The 23,433-nt window shown below is 40.7% G+C and overlaps 1 protein-coding gene and 1 long non-coding RNA gene across 6 annotated transcripts in view; one reads left to right on the top strand and one right to left on the bottom strand.

Annotated features, from left to right (window-relative positions):
- Positions 1–23,433, bottom strand: part of cadm1a (cell adhesion molecule 1a) — a 1,142,366-nt gene that overhangs the window by 287,748 nt on the left and 831,185 nt on the right. For 4 of the 5 annotated variants that reach the window (XM_051932362.1, XM_051932363.1, XM_051932359.1 and 1 more), the window contains exon 2: positions 2,757–2,777. The exons of the other annotated variant lie outside the window; for it this stretch is intronic. In XM_051932362.1, the coding sequence (XP_051788322.1) occupies positions 2,757–2,777 (21 nt within the window). The remainder of the gene's footprint in view (positions 1–2,756; positions 2,778–23,433) is intronic. 5 annotated transcript variants of the gene reach the window in all.
- Positions 1–23,433, top strand: part of LOC127529257 (uncharacterized) — a 311,661-nt gene that overhangs the window by 218,181 nt on the left and 70,047 nt on the right. The gene's annotated exons all lie outside the window — the stretch shown is intronic.

Genomic DNA, 23,433 nt, shown 5'->3' with positions numbered 1-23,433 from the left:
GCGTCTTTCTACTTTTTAACTGCGCCGAGCTGTAAACAAGGTGAAGACGAGACCGCCTTCAGCTGCGAGTTGTCGTGAGAACAAAGTGGACACTTGGAGGCACGGAATGTCGGGCTGCTCCGCCAAGTCGAGAACTTCGCAATTTCGGGCAGCGTCCTCTCTTCTCGCACTGTTTGTGACACTTTAAGTCCCCCGTTGGCCCCTGGGAGAGTGGAAATCTTTGCGAATGAGTGTAATCGGCGCCATCAAAGCAGGACTCAGTTTGTCAACTGCCCTGCACAACTACTTACTGTCCCTTAAGGTAAGTTCGGGTCTCTAAAACTCCACAACATTCAAGGTTGCTTTTGTGATTAATTATTTTAACAAGTAAATCACAGGCATGTAGTGCAAGGTTGTCAGGCAAAAATTTGGACGATCACATAGAAAATGTAATTTCTATACCACAGCGGTCGTGTAGCACCTTTCACAAGGGATCTACTACTGACAGATGATCCAAATATATTTTAGCTGCTGTTAGTAATACCTGTTGTGTTATAGCGCCTTTAAAATGTAGTTTATCTGAAACCACTCCAGTACTGCTCAATGTATCTTTACTTCTTAAATGTTAATATTTTACTGTTTAATAACTTATACACTACATTTTATTTTTTTCCCTTGCACTCAGTGAGCGAAGCCACTGGGTAATCAACTAGTTTATATATACTATAGATTTAAACAGCACATTTACTATTTTAGTTCCTCCTTATTAGCAGTAAAATGTAAATGGCTGGGGAACTAGCAGTTCTCCATCTACCTTGTTTCCATTTACACTCATTGTGAAACTGCCTGGTTTAATAAAATGTTGGGCAAGAACCTGAAGAGAATTACTAATCTGCTTCAGGCTGTAAATATTTGAAAGATATCCTTGGAAAGGATGAAATCTTCAGTATGAGACTGACCTGACATGGCAACATGAAAAATGGTAACAAGCTGTAAAATTAAAAAAGATTTTGCTTCCTGAACCACCTTTTGGGTGTATCTTCTGAATTCTGGCTGGCTGATAATGAAAATCACCTTTACATTTTTCAGTCAAGTACTGTTCATCAAAATCACCTACTTTGTGATTTCTTCTCGTACTGTAAGTATACATTTACAGTACAGCAGCTACAACTGGAACATCTGAGGTGATCTAAATGTAATGACACTGCTACTAGCAATGCAGCTCTGATATACCAATTCCTGAATGGGACGGCCATGTTAAAGAGTCTCACCACATTAAAAAGAGCTGACTGCTCCATAGTCATTTGATTCCAGGGCAGAAAAGTATGGCACATAAACAACTTGTCGACCCAAAAAAGATGTTTTGTCCTGTCTTTACATAAAACTTGGACTGCTGAAAATTTAACAAAAATGATGAGTGATTTTGATATTTGAGACAGATGTTTCCACGATAACTGATGCCAAGATCAAAGAAGGTAGATGTGTCATCAATGAGTTTGAAGATCTACAAGTGGATCCAGAGAGATCGCATGGAAGACACTCAAGGATGGCGTTGAGCATTTTTGTGGCAAGTACAGAACACCAATCTAGCTCAGCTGTTTGACAACACACTTTAAGCATACCAAACCATAAAATGTGCAATGTGTCAGTATTCACGCTACGACTTCTTCCCTGCTGATCTTGGAGCAGTAACAAACATCTTGAAAGGTCTGACCAGGATGTTACAATGATGGAAAAGCAGTATCAAGGCAAGAGGAAACCATCAATGCTGGCCGACTAATGTTGGACACTGAAATGAAATTCATCAGCAAAACATTTTTAATGGAAACTAATGCATTGTGCCACCATTACTAGGCAATTAAACACACAAATCTGAGTACAAGTGAATTTCATGTTTCTCCAAATTCGTCTGTGATTCAGTCAATCTGATATTTGTGCTCAGATAGAATCTGTCCAGCATAATCACCCAACAATTTGCTGTCCTGTGTTTCAACAAGGACTGCTTTCTAATTAGACATTTGGGTCAGACCAAGAGCGTTCAGCAACTACGGCCCCCCAGGACCCCTGACTTACGGTAAAAGTCAAACTGACATGGGAAGAATGTGCAGTCCCCACACAGACAGCGTCCAGGTGTCTCACTAATCCCTGGCCTGTTCCTTTTTCATTTAGTTTTCTTATGGAGCTTAAAGAGAGCACTCACATGGGTAAAAAATAAATAACAATATAGCCTCCGGCTCCTCCTGAGGTTAAAGGATACAGTGCAGTGAGCACCCCCCCAGTCTTTTTAAGATAAACGTTAACCCTGCAAGCGTGCCAAAGGTAGGCCTATGAAGAAGGCTGTGAAATGACACAAAGACAAATAAATGGTGTGCAATAGCTCCAGGCCTTTGATTCACATCTTCAGAATAATTGATGCATTCAGATGATTCATTTATTTTTATTTATGTGTGATTCATTAAACAATGACAGCCTACTAAACAACTTCTAAAAGTTCAGGCAGCCACATTTATGTCACTTTAAAATGGTCTCACTTGGTAATGATGATGCCATTCCACAAAAGCCCATTTAGTTAAAAAGTGATCTGTCAGCTACTCAGGAGCTGTTATATAAATGTTAAGGACGGCAGCCTACACATTAGCTACTGGACATTGACTTGTTACCAGCATGAAGAAGAACACAGAAAAATAACAAAACAGTCAGATATGGAGGCACTGGTGACTTTTAACCTTCCATACAAATAAAGCAAATGTAGTAAAAATAAAAGTATTTTAATCTACCTTGGATGGTCTGAGCAGCTCCTGTGGCAACGTTGACAAGAAAGAGGAGGAGAAAAGAAAAATAAAGGCATAAGAACACATATATTCATTCATACAAAAGAAGCAGCAAATCACAATCACAAAAGACTAAGTGAAAAAAGACAGAAATGCAGGCAAAGGAGATAAAAACAATACATTGAGGTCTTCCAGACATTTACTCATTGATCAGTTTATAACACCCAGTAATCCTGGTCTGAGGGGTGGGAAGCAGCGCTTAAGTCCAAGAGCCGGTCATGCAAGGTGAGAACTGGGCCACACTGGACACTTGCATAACACCACCAATGAGCCACGGGCACCAAGGCATTTAAGGCCGTCAGTTCACCACACTGCCTGCTACTTTGAAATGTGAGAAACTTCACGTAATAAACACCTACATCTAAAATGCTACAATATGAAAAATAAAACTCACTTCTATATAATTTAATTTAGAACGCTATAAACATTGTGACAAGAACAGGCTGATCATCCCAAATATCTGATCTTTCCTATTCGTGTAGATCAGGGGTCCCTAACTCCGGTCGTGGAGGGCCCCAGTGGCTGCAGGTTTTCATTCTAATCTTTTTATTAATTAGTGACCGGTTTAACTTCTTTTGAATTCATTTTATTTGACTTGCTCTTGAAGACTCAGACCCCTTAATTACCAGCCAAACAAGAATGAGCTACAAAATGAACCAAAACATGACCAGCAAACTGTTTCGATCACACAATATCTGAAAATAAAGAAAGGTGAAAGTCTCAGAAATGATGATCTGCTCAGGTCCCCAAAACATTTTAACAGTGCTCTTAGAAAAGAGAAAATCAACAATTTCAGAAATGTCTGCTATTGCACAATGAGAGCAGCAACAAGCCATGGAATTAAAGATCGGGTTTAATTCACAACAAGAATCGGCTCCTAATTAAGCAACTGGGTGGAGTGAAATTGGTTGGAGTTTGAAGCCCTGACTTAGTTGGTCTTCTGTTGGCTCACTCACTTCACATTTCATTTCTGTTTGGGTGCCATTTAAGGAAAGAAATGAAAGAATTCAGCGGAATGATGAAGAAATTCAGGGGAACAAATCGTTGAAAAACGAGTCAAAAAAATGAATGCAAAAGTAGATAGTTAGCAGCAAAACCAGTGCATTAATTAAGGAAAGGATTAGAAAAAAAACCTGAAGCCAATGGGGCCCTCCAGCACCAGTGTTGGGGACCCCTGGTGTAGATTGTCCAAAATAACATCACGGCCAAGATCTGAACAGTCCCTAAGGTTCTACAATCCATTGCAGTACTTGGTAATTTATTCCACGTCTTGGATTCCTTACGTGAAGAAAAACCTTTTAACATGTCTGCAAAATGTGCCCTTCAAAAGATTCCAACCGTGTCCCTGTGCTCTTGTTGCAGAGTTCATTTTAAAGTAACCACTGGGATCTACTGCACTAATTCCTTTCATAATTTGAAACACTTCAATCACGTCATTTTTTAATCTACATTTGTTTAAGCTGTAAACTCCTTCAGTGTCTCCTCACAGCTCATACAGTTTAGTTCCAGAATCACCCCCGTCATTCTTCTCTGGACTTTCTATACCGCTGCTGAGTGTTTTTTGTAATATGGAGACACAAACTGCACACAGCACTCCAGGTGAGGCCTAAGTAGTTCATGATATTATTTTGTATTGATATCTTTATTATTTTGTATAGTTCTTCTATTTATTTGAGTTTGTAATTGTTTTGTTCAAGAAACTGTATTTGTATAGAGTTTTGCACAGTATTAGGTTAAGGGTGGGTTGAAATTATGTTCTCTTGAGTTGCTAATGTCTTGATAGTAATCCCATGTTTTACACCTAACCGCAGTCAATTCTGGTATATTGCACATGCTAGCCATAACGTGATCCTGATTGCTGATTCTGATTATAGAACTTAAGATGGCTTCTGCACACTGCATGGATGGAGATGGTAACTATGACTCCTGTGTCCTTCTCATGAGGTTTCAGACCTCCCATTGTGTATTCAAATCTAACATTTTTACTTCCTACATGCAATACTTTACATTTACTTGCATTATGTTTCATCTAACCAGGTCTGTACGCTGTGCAAGTCCCTTTGTAACAAGTTTGCTGATTCTACATCCCTTACAACTAGTTTGGTATCATCAGCAAACTTAACCAGATTATTGAGTATATATTTTTCTGTCCAGATCATTTATGTAAATCTGAAAGAGCAGCAGCCCCAGCACTGACTCCTGAGGGACACAACTTTTACCACCAAATTATTCTGAAAAAGTTTGCTGCACCATTACTCTTTGCTTCCAATGTTTGAGCCAATTTTGTACCCACCCACCTACACACCATGCCTTGAATTCCCACTTCTTTTAGTCTGATCGTTAACATGTGCTACCATATTAAAAGCCCTGTGAAAATCAAGATAAATATCACCATATGCACCTCTTTGATTGTATACTTTTGTTGCTTCTTCATAGAATTCCAGCTTATTAATGAGACATGACCTCCCTTTTCTGAACTCCTTTTGAGTGTTTGCTAATACACCAGTTCTAGGCATGTGCTGCTGGATCTTCTCCTTAATAATTCATTCATGAATGTACCTCTGATGCTCTTAAGTGTACTGGCCTATAGTTACTTAGATCTGCCCTGATCACCCTTTATATACAATGGGATAATATTAGCCTCCAGTCTTTCCTAGTGTGCAGAGTTATGAAAAATACATGTCAAGGGTTTATATACTGTATGTACTCACTAACTTCCTGAAGCACTCGAGGATAAATGTTATCTGGTCCTGTTGATCTCTTAGAATTCAGCCTACTTAAATATACAAATGTTTTTAGATAGATAGATAGATAGATAGATAGATAGATAGATAGATAGATAGATAGATAGATAGATAGATAGATAGATAGATAGATAGATAGATAGATAGATAGATAGATAGATAGATAGATAGATAGATAGATAGATACTTTATTAATCCCAATGGGAAATTCACATTTTCACAAATTGATGTCTTTATAAAAGGTGACTTACAACATTTGATAGATACAGCTGTTTACATTTATTTTATTCCCCTAATTGGAGCACAGGCAGGTGAAGTGACTTGTTCGAGGTCACGCACTGTCAGTAATGAGATCTGAACACACAATCTTGAGACTTAAAGTCCTTACACCATGCATACATATTAAATATATATATAGTGCATAGATGTATGTGTTATGTTTGATAGATAGATAGATAGATAGATAGATAGATAGATAGATAGATAGATAGATAGATAGATAGATAGATAGATAGATAGATAGATAGATAGATAGATAGATAGATCTCAAAAACCTCAAGTGCTTATGATGTTACCAAAATAGAATTCAACAAATCATAAACTCTCGGCAGTGGAAATTGAGCAACACTAATAGCAGCCATTCTGTCCTCTTTGAGCAGGTATTAAATGTGTTATGAAATAGTGATAAATGAAACCTGGCACCAAAGTAACCAATTCTAAATGCAAAATCGGATTTTATGCAGAGGTATGTTTAAATGGAAAAAATGGGCATCCATCCCAGGTACAATTTAAATATGCTACTCTAATGAATGCCAAGATGGGTAGAATTATAATCCAATGCAGGGTGCCAGCCTTGAGTTGGATTTGCTGCATATTCACTTCACAGTTATCTAGCATCCAATCTGTTAGTCCCAGTTATGGCACATTAAAAATCGGATCTAAAAATATACTGTGCACAGATACACTTTCAAAAATGTATTATATGTTTAGTGTGATTTATGACACATTTGTAAGGCTTTTATTTGGATGTTTCTTCTTTTGGTTTTCAAAGAATTTGGCCCTATTAATGCTTGGATTTCAAGATTGTTGAACAATTTATTTGTTACAACTAATGGAAGAAAATGCATTGCTGGATGTAACAACAAAATTGCTATTGTTGTTCATTGAACAGACATTGTTACCCAAGGTGACTTACAAAATTAGGACACACTGCAATTGTTGCGCTTATGTATTTTAGAATCATGATACAGGTGAGGGCAGCACGGTGGCACAGTGGGTAGTGCTGCTGCCTTGCAGTAAGGAGACCTGGGTTCGCTTACCGGGTCCTCCCTGCGTGGAGTTTGCATGTTCTCCCCATGTCTACGTGGGTTTTCTCCGGGAACTCCAGTTTCCTCCCACAGTCCAAAGACATGCAGGTTAGGCGCATAAGTGATCCTAAATTGTCCCTAGTGTGTGCTTGGTGTGTGTGTGTGTGTGTGTGTGTGCGCCCTGCGGTGGGCTGGCGTCCTGCCCGGGATTTGTTTCCTGCCTTGCGCCCTGTGTTGGCTGGGATTGGCTCCAGCAGACCCCAGTGACCCTGTAGGTAGGATATAGCGGGTTGGATATTGGATGGATGGGTGATACAGGTGAGCTAAAGGACTTGATCAAACTAGCAGAGGCAGAGACTGAATTGACATCAAATACCTTAAGTGCTATTCCATATAACTGTTGTGGTCAAACTAATTTGACAACATAGTACTTGTCCTGCTGGGGGTGACATGAGTCGCATGTGACATTTGGCCAGAGGGCCATTAAATGGCTTATCTCTATTAATTAAAAAATGTGCTTACATTAAGGGTGGTTACCTACCAGGTAACTCCTGAGGTTGGTCAGCCAGTCAACAAACATTCACCACATCCTCTCAGTTGCAAGAAGGTAACCATCCAGATAATCAGATTGCGATTCAGACCTATGAATGTAATACTGTGATGTTCACCCTGTCAAGTAAGCAAACCAGCCGCTTTGGAGCAATGTCAGAGGCGTGGACGTCTGAGGTTCGATCTCCGTAAGGGGAATCAAAGGTGCATACACCTGATGAGACCCACTCAGAGTGAAGCACGTGTCGTGTACTCTTTGTATTATTTGGCAGGTACTGTATCACACATATACTGTACAGCATATACATATAGTAAAAGTGAGCCCAGGGGGCTTGCAAAGACAGCAGGTTTCACTTTAAAGAAGCTTTTGACCCGGGGTCTCCCATCAAAGGACAGACTAGTCAGTGGACCAACAGGGTTCTGATAGAACTGAAAGTTACTCTAGAAAAACTGAGGCTTAAAAAGATCTTTCATCCAGAAGGCCGGTGGACCTAGGGTTGGGAGAAGAGGGGATGAGGGTTCATCTGGTGGAAGTCAGAGACACTAGAGGTCTTTCAGAGAAGGTGCTGGGGGCAGGAAAGCATTGTAGGCATCTTATCAGTTAGTCGGGGCTGTTTGTAAGCAATTTGGAGACCAGAAATTGTATTGTTCTCTGTCTTTATTTTAATACAAGTATAAATACGCACACATATACATGTTTAGATCCACTAGTGAGCTAAAGGATTTGTATGAAAATGAATTTGCAGGAAAATTCTGTTTAACTTTTAACAAAAGTTGTATCATTCACATAAGAAGAAAGACGCTTAACTCCTGAGTGGAAGCATTTTCAAGCATTAATTATGCATTCATCTCCCTGTCATTTAGTATCTAAAAAAACATCTCTAGTGAAGAAGAAAATTCACCAGAAATGTGCCTATCCATAAGTAGTATAAGGATGTTGCTATGTAACGGGTTAGGATTGACAGGAGGGACTTTAGTGAAGTTTCATGAAGTCAGTTCACATTTTTAAAAAACATTCTATGAAACACAAAGGAATAAAAAGAATTGATTTTACCAGCATGGGACAGATTACATCAGTTACACAGCGACAAAAAAGAACGTACGTAAACATGAAAGTGTGAATGAAGCTTTAGAGAGCAGTATTCTTCATTTTCAATAACAAAAAATAAACTTTTAAATCCTGTGGCGGATGGCCGGGGCCCATGCCCGGCTGGGACACCCCTTCTGTACTTGGTCCGGGGGAACAGCCATAGGCTGTGTAGTACCTCCCCTGGAATGTTTGGTGGCAGCCCCCCTGGGTGACAGTGGTGCCTCAGACACCCACTGGGTTCCCTGAGAGATGGAGAGCTCCACAGCCCTGCTGGGATCTGGGGGTGGCCGCCAGGGGATGCTGCAGGGGTTCCTGAGCCTGTCTGGGCGCTTTTTCAACCATACCTGGGAGTGCAACCGGAAACGGGTGATCAAGCACCTGGAGCACTTCCGGGTGGACTATAAAAGGAGCCAACAGTCACCTCTCCAGGAGCCAGAGTCAGGAGGAAGAGGGACAAAGCTGCCTGGGAGGAGTGGAGGGTCTCGGAGAGAGATGAAAGAGTTTATTTTGTGTGCTTGGTGCTTAGTGCTGGGACTGTGTTGTGCCTGAGGGACATGGGGAAGACTAAAAAGTCTATAAAAAGTTTATTTATTGTACATGTGCCTCTGGTGTCAGTCTGTGTTGGGTCGGCGCTTATATAGCACCTTTTATTACAACCTCAAAAAACTCCATCCATCCATCCATTTTCCAACCCGCTGAATCCGAACACAGGGGTCTGCTGGAGCCAATCCCAGCCAACACAGGGCACAAGGCAGGAACCAATCCTGGGCAGGGTGCCAACCCACCGCAGGACACACACACAAACACACCCATACACCAAGCACACACTAGGGCCAATTTAGAATCGCCAATCCACCTAACCTGCATGTCTTTGGACTGTGGGAGGAAACCCACGCAGACACGGGGAGAACATGCAAACTCCACGCAGGGAGGACCCGGGAAGCGAACCCGGGTCCCCAGGTCTCCCAACTGCGAGGCAGCAGCGCTACCCACTGCGCCACCGTGCCGCCCATCAAAAAACTCTTTGCAACTTATTTATTTTTGTATAGTGCTCTTCACTGAGTGCAGTCACAGAGTGCCTTGAACAATTCTCAGTTAAATACAAGTATAACTTTATACTAATTACTAAATACAGCGACTGGTACACATAAAAATACAGATGTCTTAAAACACACAGAGAACAAGGTAGAAACTGATTAAACATAAATGGAAACCAACAATATCTGTCCGTTAATTAATTGATCAACTATCACCAGTTGACAATGGAAGAGCTTAAATTTGTAAAGGAGAAAGTCAAAAACAACGTCACATCTTGGAGACCTCGGCCGACTGGCCGCCCAGCGCCTCTCCTGGACGTTCTACAGTGGAGTCTGTGCTGGGCCGTCCAATATTTAGTGTGTTTCACATTTTGCAAATGCAAAATTAAATGCAAAACAAATTTTAGTCTCATCAAAGTGTATGCAAGTTGAACGTTGCCTGTCGCACTCATCTCTAACATCCACCTAATTAGTGAATCCAATTTGGGGTAACAGGGGGTTAAGCCTCTCCTAATAGCACTACATGCAAAACAGAAACAAACCCTGAGCAGACTGCCAGTCCACTGCAGGACAGTGTCAGCCATACAACCTGACTGTGCCATTTTGGAACAAACTGCAATCACAAATCAACCAAAGCTGCACATCTTTTTTATAAAGAAGGTAAGCAAAACTCATGCCGGAATGGCAATGATGCAAACTCCATGAAAACTCACACAGACACATGGAGATCATGCTAATGCCACTCAGTGACCAATCATGGGATTCAAAACTTCTGCAGCACTGAACGACTAATCACTGAGCCTAAGGTGCAACCTATCCATTAATCAGTCTATTTTTATATAAAACCTCTAACAACTTGAACCACCATCCTCATATATACAACTTGACCAAATGTAAACAATTTCAGTTAGGAGCTCCAACTGTTCTACTCCACTTTCAAAGCTGGCATTAGTGTGGGCAGTGGGTCTTGACTTTCTTACTCATAGTAGGTACAGCAAAGCTACTTGCACATCACATCACCTTCAGGACCCACATGAATGTGTAAACCTAAAGATTATGTAGGGTGCTCTCAGGCCCAGACACCAACTCACCCTATAACTGAACTTAGGTCTCCAAAGCTACGAACCAACACATCTGACCACTTAAGACTTCAAAAGAAATAAGGGCCCCAGAGATAGGATAACACCATGGACACTGCTGGCCAGTGATCAGACACTACAAGCATACCTCAATTTGAAGCTACTGCTGCACTCTTGTCTCCGTTACACCTGAAATGGTTAAATTCTACCAGCTTTGAGCTCCTTCCAGTTGGACATCGGGGTTTTCTTCCTTTGAAGGTTTGAGTCACTACATGTTGGTTACGCATGACTGCAGAACACAATTATGCCAGCCTCCAATCCCATGTGCCAGTAATGTGGGCAACCACACATGGTTCCCATGCCAGCGTAAAGCCTTAATTCATTTCTACTTTCACTCCGCGTCTGAAGCTTTTGGCTTCCCGGGCACTCAGCTGTGTCACATTTTATGTTCGCCAGGCGGTGACTTCAATGGGAAACATTTTTGTTTCTGGTAAAAGCACTGCTACAAAATAAATAATTGAACATGGCGACTCCTGCCATATGAGACATCTGACAGGCTATGGCAGGAGCACCAGCAGGGAGGCTCAAAGCTCAATTCTTATTTTGATTTATTTATTATTATTATTTTTTACTTCTCCCTCACGTACCTTTCTTGGAGGATTCATGTCAGAACTCAACCTCAGCTGCTAACTAGTTTTGTGCGCAGAGCCTAGGGGTTCGGCTTTTCTAGCTCAGAGTAAGTGTCTAAATGGACAAACACACGAGAGCCACATTAAGTAAGTAGCCCACTTTCAAGAATAATTCTACATATGGGACTGCTGTTGTGGTCTCGAAATCCATAAAATGAGCAGAGAGTGGCCCTAATGTCCAAAGCTTGTGGAAAGAGAATTTTCACAATGAAATGCTGCCCACAGAGCAAAATAGCCATCCCTATGGTTAAACGTACTTAACTGCCAAACAGGAATGATGGAGCACAGCACCTTGATTGAATTTGACAGGTTTTTGCAGAGCTTTTAAGGAGAGACTGGATGGTGATGAGCACTGCTGCCGTATGGAGCCAACATCCTGGGTTTGGATTATTCTTGTATCAGCATGCTGCTGCTGGAGAATGTGAATTTCCCATTGGGATTAATAAAATATCTATCTATCTATCTATCTATCTATCTATCTATCTATCTATCTATCTATCTATCTATCTATCTATCTATCTATCTATCTATCTATCTATCTATCTATCTATCTATCTATCTATCTATCTATTCACCCTGTCTCTGTCTATCTGAAGTCTGCATGAGTCAATGTAGGAATGACTCCAGGTGGTCCCATTTTATTTTGGTATTCTTCAAACACCAAGGCCAAGAACAGGAGATTAACTTTTAAATTGTCTACTCCAAGGCAGAAACCAGTCCTGGACAGAGCACCAGTCCACCCCAGACACACAATTCACAGCCAACACCCAGTGAAAACCCCACACAGAGTCAAGAAATGCAGGAACTGCGCAGGGTTTTGCTATACTGTATATTAGCTAAGCACTGTGCCAATCTACGCTTTATGGGGATGATAAGGAAAAGTCAGAATGACTGAAAAGGAGGAACAGAAGAAAGCATCTGAAAATGCCTGAAATTGAATGCAATGGGATGGAAGGAAATGTGAAAGGTACCTTTATACGTCGACTTGGTTGTTGATGACAATGTCATATTGACATGGTAGGATTATATTTCATGTACTAAATTCTAAAAGGCCTTAACAGACTGACATCTAGTGAACACTCTAATAGGATATGGACAGTTAGAAACAGAGCAAAGGTTAATAAGATGCACAGTTTATGATGGAAAAAAGTTTTTATGCAATGTTGTTTAAGCCTTCATAGGCTTGCTATGTTTGGCACAAGCGAGAGATTGAAAACTGTGATGGCCAAAATGGGCAGGGTAAGCAATAATCTTGCCGGCATGCTTCCTGGACCTGGAGATGTACAGATCTTGGAGTTTGGGCAAATCACAGGAGATTTATCTTCTCTGCTGATCAAACAATATGATGAAGTCTGGCAATGTCAACACAGACTGATCTAAACCAAACACTTATAGAGGACATTAGAACAGACTTAATCATCACAGTGTGGGACTGGACTAGCCAAGGCTATGGTAATTTAGAATTCTTTAACTGACACAGAAAATCTATTTTCAACAATGCAGTGATTGTATAGGGATAAATAAATAAAAGACTTAATTAATAAATGGTTTATAGGAAAAAAATAAGCACCATAATATGTTAGAACTAGCAAAAATATCAAATGTTTTTGTTATCTATCTATCTATCTATCTATCTATCTATCTATCTATCTATCTATCTATCTATCTATCTATCTATCTATCTATCTATCTATCTATCTATCTATCTATCTATCTATCTATCTATCTATCTATCTAGGCAATGTAGAGTAACAACATGCTGTATGTTGGTCAGACATGCAAAAAAGAATTTCACCCTACTCCACACACATAACAGTATTAATACTTCAATCACTACTACGACAATGTACAGTAATTGATGGGCCATCATGGTGGTGATGTACTCCTGTTCTCGGATTTTAAGTTTCTATTTTTTAAATGTGTGTCCAAAGCATACTTTACCCCATGGTGAACTTCAGTCAGTCTGGATAAGGAAACATATTCGATTCAATTCAATTCTGTTTGTTTGTTTGTTTTTTGTTGTATAGTGCTCTTCACTGTGTGCAGGCAAAGAGTGCTGTGACAAATTCTCAGGTAAAATGCACACAAAAAAACCAGATTGGTTAAAACATACACAAAACAAATAGAAACTGATTAACTTAAATGGAATCCATCAATATCTGTCCATTAATTAATTGTCGAACTATAATACATCACTGGCGCAGGTTTTAATGTGATGAGCCATTCCTGCTTCCAACATAATCCCCTCAAATCCTTTGAACTCCAAGCCTACTTAATCCATTTTAGGGTTATGGGGGGCTGGAGCCTGCACTAGCAGCACTGGGTTCAAGGAAGGAACCAGCTCTTCATGCACCATCCCACACTCACCCCCACACGGCTAATTTGGGTCAGCTAAGCTTTTCTATTAACTCATCCACTTGATTCTCTTAAACTAATACCCTGGACTCCTCCGTTTTTCTAAAAGACACCATTCACTTTTATCTTGATACATAAATTGCTTGCCTTGTCAGCACATAATATATTAATAGTTTTAGGTGTGTTTGCATAAAATACAAAAGCACCTACTGTCACAATCATGTCTGTCTGGCGGCATGAAACAAGTGGACCAATTTCGTTAAAATTTACAGTAGTCAGGAAAGTTCATTGAGATATCCTCAGTACAGCATGCATTACAAATTTTTGAAATTTTATTTAAGGAAACATTGGCAATTTTTTACCATTGTCATATTACAAAAAGAGAAGCATTCTCTGCGACTACAACTACTGAATAATGCACTCTTTTCAAATGTACCTTAAAAGAGCTCATTTCAATTTGTATATTTTTCTCTTACACTTCTGATAGCTACTCCGGATGGTAAAACAAATTTTCAGTACAAGATATTGGGTCACACATGGCTGAGAACCAACTGTCAGCTGCTTATGTGCATGTGGGTGGGTGGACTTCAACATTGCTGTTAACAGTCCGTTGGGTACTTCCTTCAAAAATGTTTTATGTAAGGAATATGAAGTGCAAAAGGCCATAGACTCTCCACAACCAGCAACTTACAGCAGTATATCAGTCAAAGCAATTTTGATATTATTTGAGTTGGAATCTGCTATCTACAAAGGCTATTGAGCCACCACAAGCCAATGTGGGCTCAGGTTTTAACTACATACCACTGTAAAATGCTATTGTGAATTTCCCCCTGGGATTAATAAAGTATCTATCTATCTATCTATCTATCTATCTATCTATCTATCTATCTATCTATCTATCTATCTATCTATCTATCTAAAACGTGGATTTTATGTACTCTACTAATACAAGTAATTATATTCAATAATCACTTATTTTGAATATGACTCATTGTTATAAAAATAGTTTACAGTAAATGAAAATGTAATATTTGATGAAGTAAAGAAACAAAAAATGAAAAATACTCCAATGTTCAAGACAGTGGATTCTCCAAATATACCTGAATGTTATTGTACATGTTATTGATTAGCATTTGCAATTGTACATGTGCCGATATTGACCAATATCTATGCGACACAAGGTATATATTTTCCAACTTAATTTTAAAGGGGTTTGTAGGACAATAGCTGACAATACCTACAGTATCTCCTGCCTAGGCTTCCTATACAAAAGAGACATGGTTGCTGCCTCTTGCTCCAGAAGCCAGCCACAGGAATTCATTAATGATTGGACTAGCCTGCTTCTATCTCTCAGGTTGACAGTTTATGTTTTTAGATAACAGTCTTTCTATCAGTTTTCTAGGAGTTAAAACTTCTGTCTGTGACAAGCCAACAGACTTCCTTCTCTATAGCTCCCTCCATCCTAGGCATACTAAAAACTCTCTACCTCTTTCAAAATCCTTAGACTCCACCACCTCTGCAGTGATGAGGCTGACTTTTGTAATGAAGCACTCAGAATGACGAGTTTACTCCCTGACAGAGGATACACTTCTCATATTGTGGACAGGGCCTGCAATCCAGCCAGGAGTAGACATTGTAACATCCAACTCCAATAATGAAAGCGGCATTCTGCTGGTCCTCCCGTTCCACTGTGATACTCTATCTCTCCCATGGGTCATCAAACAAAGTTTTTTTTAATTTTGCAAATTGATCCTTCCACATGAGCCTTTTTTTCCTAAACCTCCCTTGGTCTTCCTTCATTAACCACTTTTCACCCGCGGTTCACTTCACAAAGGAGAGCCACGTTCTTCACTAGTCAGTTTGAACTGTAATTGGGGCCCCTGTGTCACTTGAAAATATGTCACCAACAATACCCTTGTGTCAAGTCCCTCTGGCAAATTCAAAATTAAACAATGGGCCTCTTGCCAGTGTTAAAATCTTATTTGCTGGATCTCTTCTAGACGTCTCCATAGGTGAAACAGTGAGATGGCTAGCAGACAATTTCAGGCTGCCCATTTGAACCATTAAGATCAAAGACCTTACAAAGCCTACTGTAGATTAGTTCACATCCCTTGTCATAGTCACACTGATCTCTCTATTGTTGTTCTTTCACAGGGATTCAAAAACACTTTTCAAAGAAAATCAGAAGAAGGAAAGATGGGATGATAAGATATTTCACCAGGTCTTAATAACCAACTAACTTTTTAATCTTTTTTGTCAACTTCTCTAATGGCAGCTTCTTCCCACCTACTCTCACCCTTTCTCCTTTCGTTTATCCTCATAGGCACAGCCATCAGTAGTGTGTCTGTTTGCAGAGATAGTGTCAACCTTGTCAAGAGGTTTACTTTCCTCAGCAGTGACATTCATGTCTCTGGTGACTCTTCCTATGAAGTCAGTAGACTGATTGGGAGAACATGGGGGATCATGAGGTCGCTGGAAAGGGGTGTGTGTAGTGCTCCTGATATTTCTGCAAAAGGACAAAGGTCCAAGTCTTTAGAGTCCTGGTGCTTCCTGTCTTGCTATATGGTTGCGGGATGTGGATGCTATCCAGTGACCTGAGATGAAGACTGGACTCCTTCAGTACTGAGTCTCTTTGGAGAATCCTTGGGTACCATTGGTTTGACTTTGTTTCGAATGAGTGGTTGCTCATGGAGTCCCAAATGAGGCACATTACCTGCATTGTGACAGAGCGTCAGCTACGGCACTACAGCCATGTGGCGCAATTCCCCAAGGGTGATCTGGCTCATTGTTGGGGACCCGAGTGGCTGGACTAGGACAAGGGGACACCCTTGTAACACCTGGGTGCAGCAGATGGTCATTTTAGGAGGGGGGGACTGGAATGCGTGTCTGAATTGGGGGTTGCCAACCAGGATGCCAAGCTGTTTCGATGTGTTGTAGGTGTAGCGACACGCTGTACCAGTGCATGCACCCTAACCTGACCTGACCTGACTTACTCTGGCTTTGTTCCCTCCTGCCTCCTATATGTTACCTGCTCTACCTTTAAAGGGCTAAAAGTTGTACCTTCAACCTTCTATCATGTTTAGTGTGGAAATAACCTTTAACCATTTTTTCCAATGGAGACAATATGTGTGTGACATCACGAATTCATAAATCAAGTGAATTCAACGACATTAGCTTAACGTCTCGAGCCTTGTGCCTCTCATGATCACTGCAAATTGCAGAAAGCATAGAAGGACATCCTATAAAGGGTTAAAATCTGAGTTGAGGTGCTCTGAAAAATACATTATCATTACACGGAAAAACTGACAAGAAAAATAAAAGGCGTTAAAGCCTGTTTTAACTGAAACAAAAAGATGAATTTGCCTATCTGGATATTATTCATACCACATGCAGATTCTTGTCAAAAATGGAATCGCGGGTTGATAGGTCCGTTCACATTTTGCTATCCAACTGGGTCAGATAATCTCATGCATAAAGACTTTGCTAGAAAAATGAAAGCCCATTAATGAAAACGCAGCCTCCCTAAATCTGTGGAGATGCGTACAGGCAACTGTTGTCAAGACAGAGGGTAATTTTATAAGCCTCTTAAAAAAGAAAACCATTTCAATAAAAGCAACGCACCTGCTTGCTCTGCGATTGTAAACCGAACGATTAACCATTTCAGCCCAATTGCACATCACGACGGGCTTCTCTTTAAATAAAAATACAGAATTACACTTTAACCTCTTTAATTGACTTGAATTTGTCCACTGGTGTTGCTTTGCTAAAGTGGCAGAGCTGTTGGGGAAGGAGACAGGCTGTTTTCGAGACCCACGTTCAGTTCCTATGCGGAGTTTACACAGGCTGCCATGTGTGTGTTTGGTCTTTTAACATCTCTCTAGGTCACAGTGGGTGTCTGCTGATTAGCTGGTTTCCTGTTCAGGTTTGCCACCTGCCTGATACTGGCAGGAGAGGTTCTTTGTTTTCCACCTAGCCGCGACTATGACACTATGTGAACATGATCACAGGTTGCCAGTGCTGCCTTGTGCTTACTTGGTCTTCTCTTGGCTGCTTTTCCCAATAGTGGAGGTTGGGCTTCCACCCCGAAAAAAAAAATTAATTTACTTTAAAGCTGCCTGCCTCTCCGCTGATATCAGAAATTATTAAAATAAACTGCTTTTTGGAGACCATCGTGTGTCTGGCCAATTTCTTGCAACTCTGGGGAAAAACTGCTGTAGTGTTCACATAATAATAATGAAACATTTTGAGACTCCAGTGCTTCATTAACTTATTTTTGTTCAAATACTGAAAACCATTACTCGGCCCATCCGTTTTAATAGGCTTGTGGTCAGTGTGCAAAATATCCAGTGGTAATCATGGGTGTCCCTTTGACTGAATACTGAAATCTTACTGTGGTACTATAGAACACCCAATAATTGAGGTGTGCAGAATGTTATCAGTTAAGATATTAATGTTTTAGGAATGCAAATTCCATTACACAAAGATTTGCAGTCTTCAAAAACACAGAAACACCACTTTTTGTTAAATATACTGTATTCTACCTGTAGCAGTCCTCTGCAGCTTTGCCAGGACTGTTTTCAATTTGGCAGTGATGTCTGAATGCCAATTTCTTGAAAAGCGTGCCAATCTCTCATCTGCAACTGCGTACTCCTGATGAAAGCCGGGAAGTCTTCTCAGTAGCACTACCACAGGGTTTACCCAATAATTGACTTGCATAAGGTTCTTGTTTATTCAATTCCTAAGAAATTCTCCTCCCTTTTTCTTGAATCTTCCTGATTTAACAAGTCGCCATGAACAACCTGCTCCTAACACACTCATCTCACCCCTTCCAGACTATGACACACTCCCAGATTGCCATCTTTCAGTCCTGCACTCTCACAATCCCTCTCAGGTCCGGACACAGGGTCACTACAGTGCTGTCTTCTCATAACCCTCAAACTTGATGGTAACATGAAATCCATCTGCCGGACCACTCAAGGGGTACAAAGCAACCTGGTTTGCCCAGTCTGAAGCGATTTGTTTTAAGCATGGTTGAGGGGTCCACCAGTGTTAAAGCTCAATCAATCCTCCATCTTAGGGTCATTAGTTGGTTCTATCCCACCTTTACTGTAGCCCCTGGAAGCATCAGAAACAGAGCAATGGATTCACCCACCTTACTACAGGATGCACTGATGCGACCCTAAAAAGGATCTTTAGCAGGACAATGCCTTGTCCGGTACACACATACCAGCCAGCTATGCCTCAGTCTGCTTACCCAGGGTTAGAGGCAAACCAGTTACCAGTTCTCCGAGCCGACCCAAGGCCAGGGTTCATGTCCATAGCTTGTCAGTAGCCATGCACACAGGCTGATAGACCTGAGCAACAGAAAGACGTGATATAAAGTATTGTGTCTGCACCACCATTCACACACTCACTCTGTTTAAGGGGCCGCTTACATAGTCTGCTTCTCTGGGTATCCTTGCCCTCTTTGATAGTCTGCAGCCTCCTGAAAAGCATGCCCATCTCAGGTCCAGACCCTGGGTCGCTACAATATGAATTAATTAAATGCAGTTTTAACTGCTGATCTTTTATATTTCTAGAAAGTGGTGTTTGCCTAACAGTTTAATAACTTAACCCTTAAATTTTGTTTTTATCTCGATTGTCCAACAATGATTGTCTAACCCTATATTATATGATTTTAGGCATTTATTGTGAAATTTGCATCATACTGCGACAAGCACTGCGAATGAAGGACACGACACACTGGACTTTTTGCAGATAAATCCACAGACATTTTTCTTCTACAGCCCCAGTCACGATCCATCCCGCTTCTACTGTCAATGGCCTCTGGAGACTCTGTTAAAACAACAAACCTTCAGGATCCCAACAATCTACTCTCCTAATCCTTCTCCATGACCCAGTGTGGACCTCAGTCTTAATAGGTTGTTTTGTACTAATTTCTTTTAATTTCACATTTTACAAGTTTGCGCACCACTAGCTTCTCTCAGCACTTCAGGCGCCCATTTTATTTATCTACTGACGTCATCTACGTTTGTGGCACAGCACCTCTCTGCATTTCCACTTGCACGCTAACACTATCATTTGCTGCCATTTGGATTAAGTAAGTTTGACAATGTTACGTTTGGTTATGTCACGCTGTGGTTCATGTTATTTCTTTGTTATGCTATATTTATGGCTTTAACACCAAGGCAAATTCCTTCTAAGGCAGTTTTTTCTGGCAACAATGTTTCATTCATTCATGAAATTCTATTCCTAACTCCTTCCACGAATCTGGAAAGATGATGCTGATTCTATTCTAGTATTTCCACTTTCCATTTTGCGACGTACTCTGACTCCTCTGCAAGAAAAAACGCCACATGACAGAAGACAGACCTCTTCAAACCTCCTCTGAAAAACTACTGTTTAGGTATCTAGCCAAAGAGAATTTCAAAACTGTCTTTATTACTTGAGGAAGCATTACTATTATTTTATATTCTGCTGGCTCTGTTTTGCACTACCTGACATTATTTTGATGTCAAACTGATTTGAAATGACTCCCACTTGCAAGCAAAAAAAGAACACCAACCGGACTTGAGTCATGACAGCTCCGAGACCTAACTACTTTACAGTAAATGTCGTTTCTAGCGTTTGACACACAATTATGCTAAAAAGCAGGGAAGCGCGGTCTCCTTAAGACCTCTGGAGTGAGGCCAAGAGAACGCCATGCAGCTCATTCATGAGGTTCCAACATCAGGTTTTCTTCACAATCATCACATTGCTGCAGCGTGTTAGCCGTTGCTGTAAGTCAAGTGCTGCTCAGAAGTTTTCTCTTTGTGTACGTCTGCTTGTAATATATTTGTCTACTTTTTCATGATTATATACTTGGAGACATTTTACATTTATTTCTTTGGCTGAGTTTTTTTTTATCCAAAACAACTTACAACGTTTGGAATACAAATAGTTACTGTACATTTCTTTTTGTTTTTTCCAATTGGAGCACAGGCGGATGAAGTGACTTGCTCAGGAACACACAGTGTCAGTGGTGGGACTCAAACCCACAACTTCAGGGTTTGAAGACCAAAGCCTTAACCACCGTGCCACACTGCCTGCCTTAATCATTTGTTACTCAATGAAAACATTTATTTTTCAGAACCTGCTTAATGCAAATGACTACAGGAAGGGAAAATCTTTGGAACGGAACAACTGATTTTTAAATCGTCATTACTATGAACACGGAGAGGAGGCTAATAAGATCTTAGCTCAACAAATCCGCAAGCAGGAAGTTCGCAATGCAATATCAGTTATTACTAATACAGACAGTGATAAATGATTATTTGTGTGAACATTAAATGCAATCCAAAGTGTTAACTACTTTGCAAAAGAATGCATGTGCACTTGGTCCATTTAATTTTGGAACCATTCATCACCCATCATGGGCATGGGTTCCTTTATAAGTAACAAAATCCTCAGAGCACAGTGAACCAGAAAGTCTTTAAAACAGTACATACTGTATATTATTTGAAATGATCAATTTTTAACACAATTAGGGTGACTGCAAAAAACTGGATGTTGTCTACAGATTGGCAGGGAGTGGCAGGCCACGTCGAGGCGCTCATGAAGATTTTTAAGACGAGTGTGTCCTTTCAGGTTGGATGGACTCCCACTGACTTGAGACCACTCTGGCAACTCACTGGCCTCATCTCAGACGATTCTCTTGAGCCCGATGTTTTCTGGCTTTGGTTCCAGCTGAGTTCTCTGTTAATTAATTGCTTGTAATTATTTGTTTAATTGGACAAATTAGAAATTTCTTTGGGATCAGAAAACAGAATGTAATATGACTACAAAATTAAGTGATTTTGAAAAAAGGAGGCCGGTAAACAGACATTTGAGAGACGACTGCAGTACACAGTTGAGTGTGCATAATGCCAGGTCTGCGGTTCTCTAGATACGAAACACAGAGTGGCCCTTTCTCTGATATCCAGAGATATTTTGACATTATGCATCAGAAGCATGTCCACTACCATTTTTGTGGAATACTGATGCAGAAAATGTTAAGGGCCTCTTGTTATAACCACTCGCATGAAGGAGGCTTAACCTGCTCCATATACTCATGCTGACAATTGTCTAGCGAGAACTAAAACTGTCTGTCAGGCACTCCTAATGATGGCTTTTGAACAGCAGTGTCCACCAGGCTATTGTGCCGTTTAGTTGTAGTAAACAGAGCTGCTGATTTGAGGCGAGCCAAAGTGAACCCTAGGAGGAATAGCGTCATTAGGTGAATGTATGGCAGGCTGTGCACTAGCATTTACAAAATGTGTTAAAGCTTGCAACTCAGGTCACAGAAGAACTACTTCAAGATGGAAACAATGAGATACCGTGGCCCACAGGTTTTTCTTTGAGCACCAACATATAAAAGGAGTTACAGTATGTCTCCTGTCTGTTAAATGTTATCTACTATATAACAAAATGCTAAGGTCAGTATATGTGTCCTGTCCCTCAGAGCAATCTGATTGGTCAGTTTGGCTTTGGTGACACCCAGTGACCTGAGATGAAGACTGGACTCCTTTGTTATTGTTAGACTGGTTAGACTTTGTGTTGAATGAGCAGTTGCTCATGGAGTCCCGAATGAGGTATATTACCTGCATCGTGAGGGAGCATCAGTTATGGCACTATGGCCATGTGTCATGATTCCCCTGAGGGTGAACTGGCTTGCATGTTCCTCATTGTTGAGGACCCGAATGGCAGGACCAGGCCAAGGGGACACCCACAAAATACCTGCCAGCAGCAGATAGGTGGTCATTTCTGGAGAATGGGACTGGACTGCATGTCTGCCTGGGAGGTTGCCAACCAGGATCCCAAGCTGTTTCGTTGTGTGGTGAGCATAGCAACATGCTGTACCAGTGCATGCTTCCCGACCTGACATGACCTGTAGTCAACAAAGGGTTAACAACAAAAAAGTCAATTTGTTCGGTGAGGTTTCTGATCGAAAAAAAAAACCTGCACTGGTATTCAAGCAGCTGACACAAAGAACCTGAAAGTACCATAAAGCAAGGACAAGGACAAGTAGGAGTTCCTAGGCAGGCTACTAAAGGAGAGCAGGTGCGAGTTAAAACAGTCGCTATTTGTTTTGTAGCAACTGGGTGCTAAATTTTATTCACACTCTGTCAGCACAGAATTGTTTTCATGTTGATGCATGTTGGTCTTTTGATGTGTTATTTCAGTTGTGCTCTGCTAGAAAAAAGATTGTTTCCATGTTTGGTTGTGACATGCTCATCTTTTGCTACTTATTGACCTATGGAACCTAGGTAGTCCTAGGTAGAGTATAAAAAAGCTCTACCTGGATCTTCGAAGCTCAACCCAGATGGATGGATGACATCGCCGTCACTGTCTGTTTCTCAGAAAGCCAGATTTGAAGACTTCCACCATTTTCTGGGCTCCCCATCCAAGATTGGGTGTTGTCAAGAGCTTCATCTGAGTTATGATTTGCAGTGTAAGCCGACATTAAACAAAGCAAATTCATTTCTCCTATGTGATTTATTTAGCATTACTGCCATATCTCTAGGAAGTAGCAGTAGATCACTAGAGTATTGTCTTTTATGTTATAACTACCGTATATACTCGCGTTTAAGTTCTACCGGCGATAAGTCCGGGCTTGATTTTACTGTATAATTTCTGGTATTTTGTAATGTTGGTCATATAAGTCAAATGCAGAAAACTCACACTATTGGTCCAAAAGACTATGATATGCTAACGCCCACCTGAGAGAGTAACCACGGTGAACACTGCCGTTTTTT

The sequence above is a fragment of the Erpetoichthys calabaricus genome, chromosome 9 (genome assembly GCF_900747795.2).
Source record: "Erpetoichthys calabaricus chromosome 9, fErpCal1.3, whole genome shotgun sequence".
In the NCBI taxonomy this organism is placed as follows: domain Eukaryota; kingdom Metazoa; phylum Chordata; class Cladistia; order Polypteriformes; family Polypteridae; genus Erpetoichthys; species Erpetoichthys calabaricus.
This window is presented reverse-complemented; position numbering and strand designations above follow the sequence as displayed.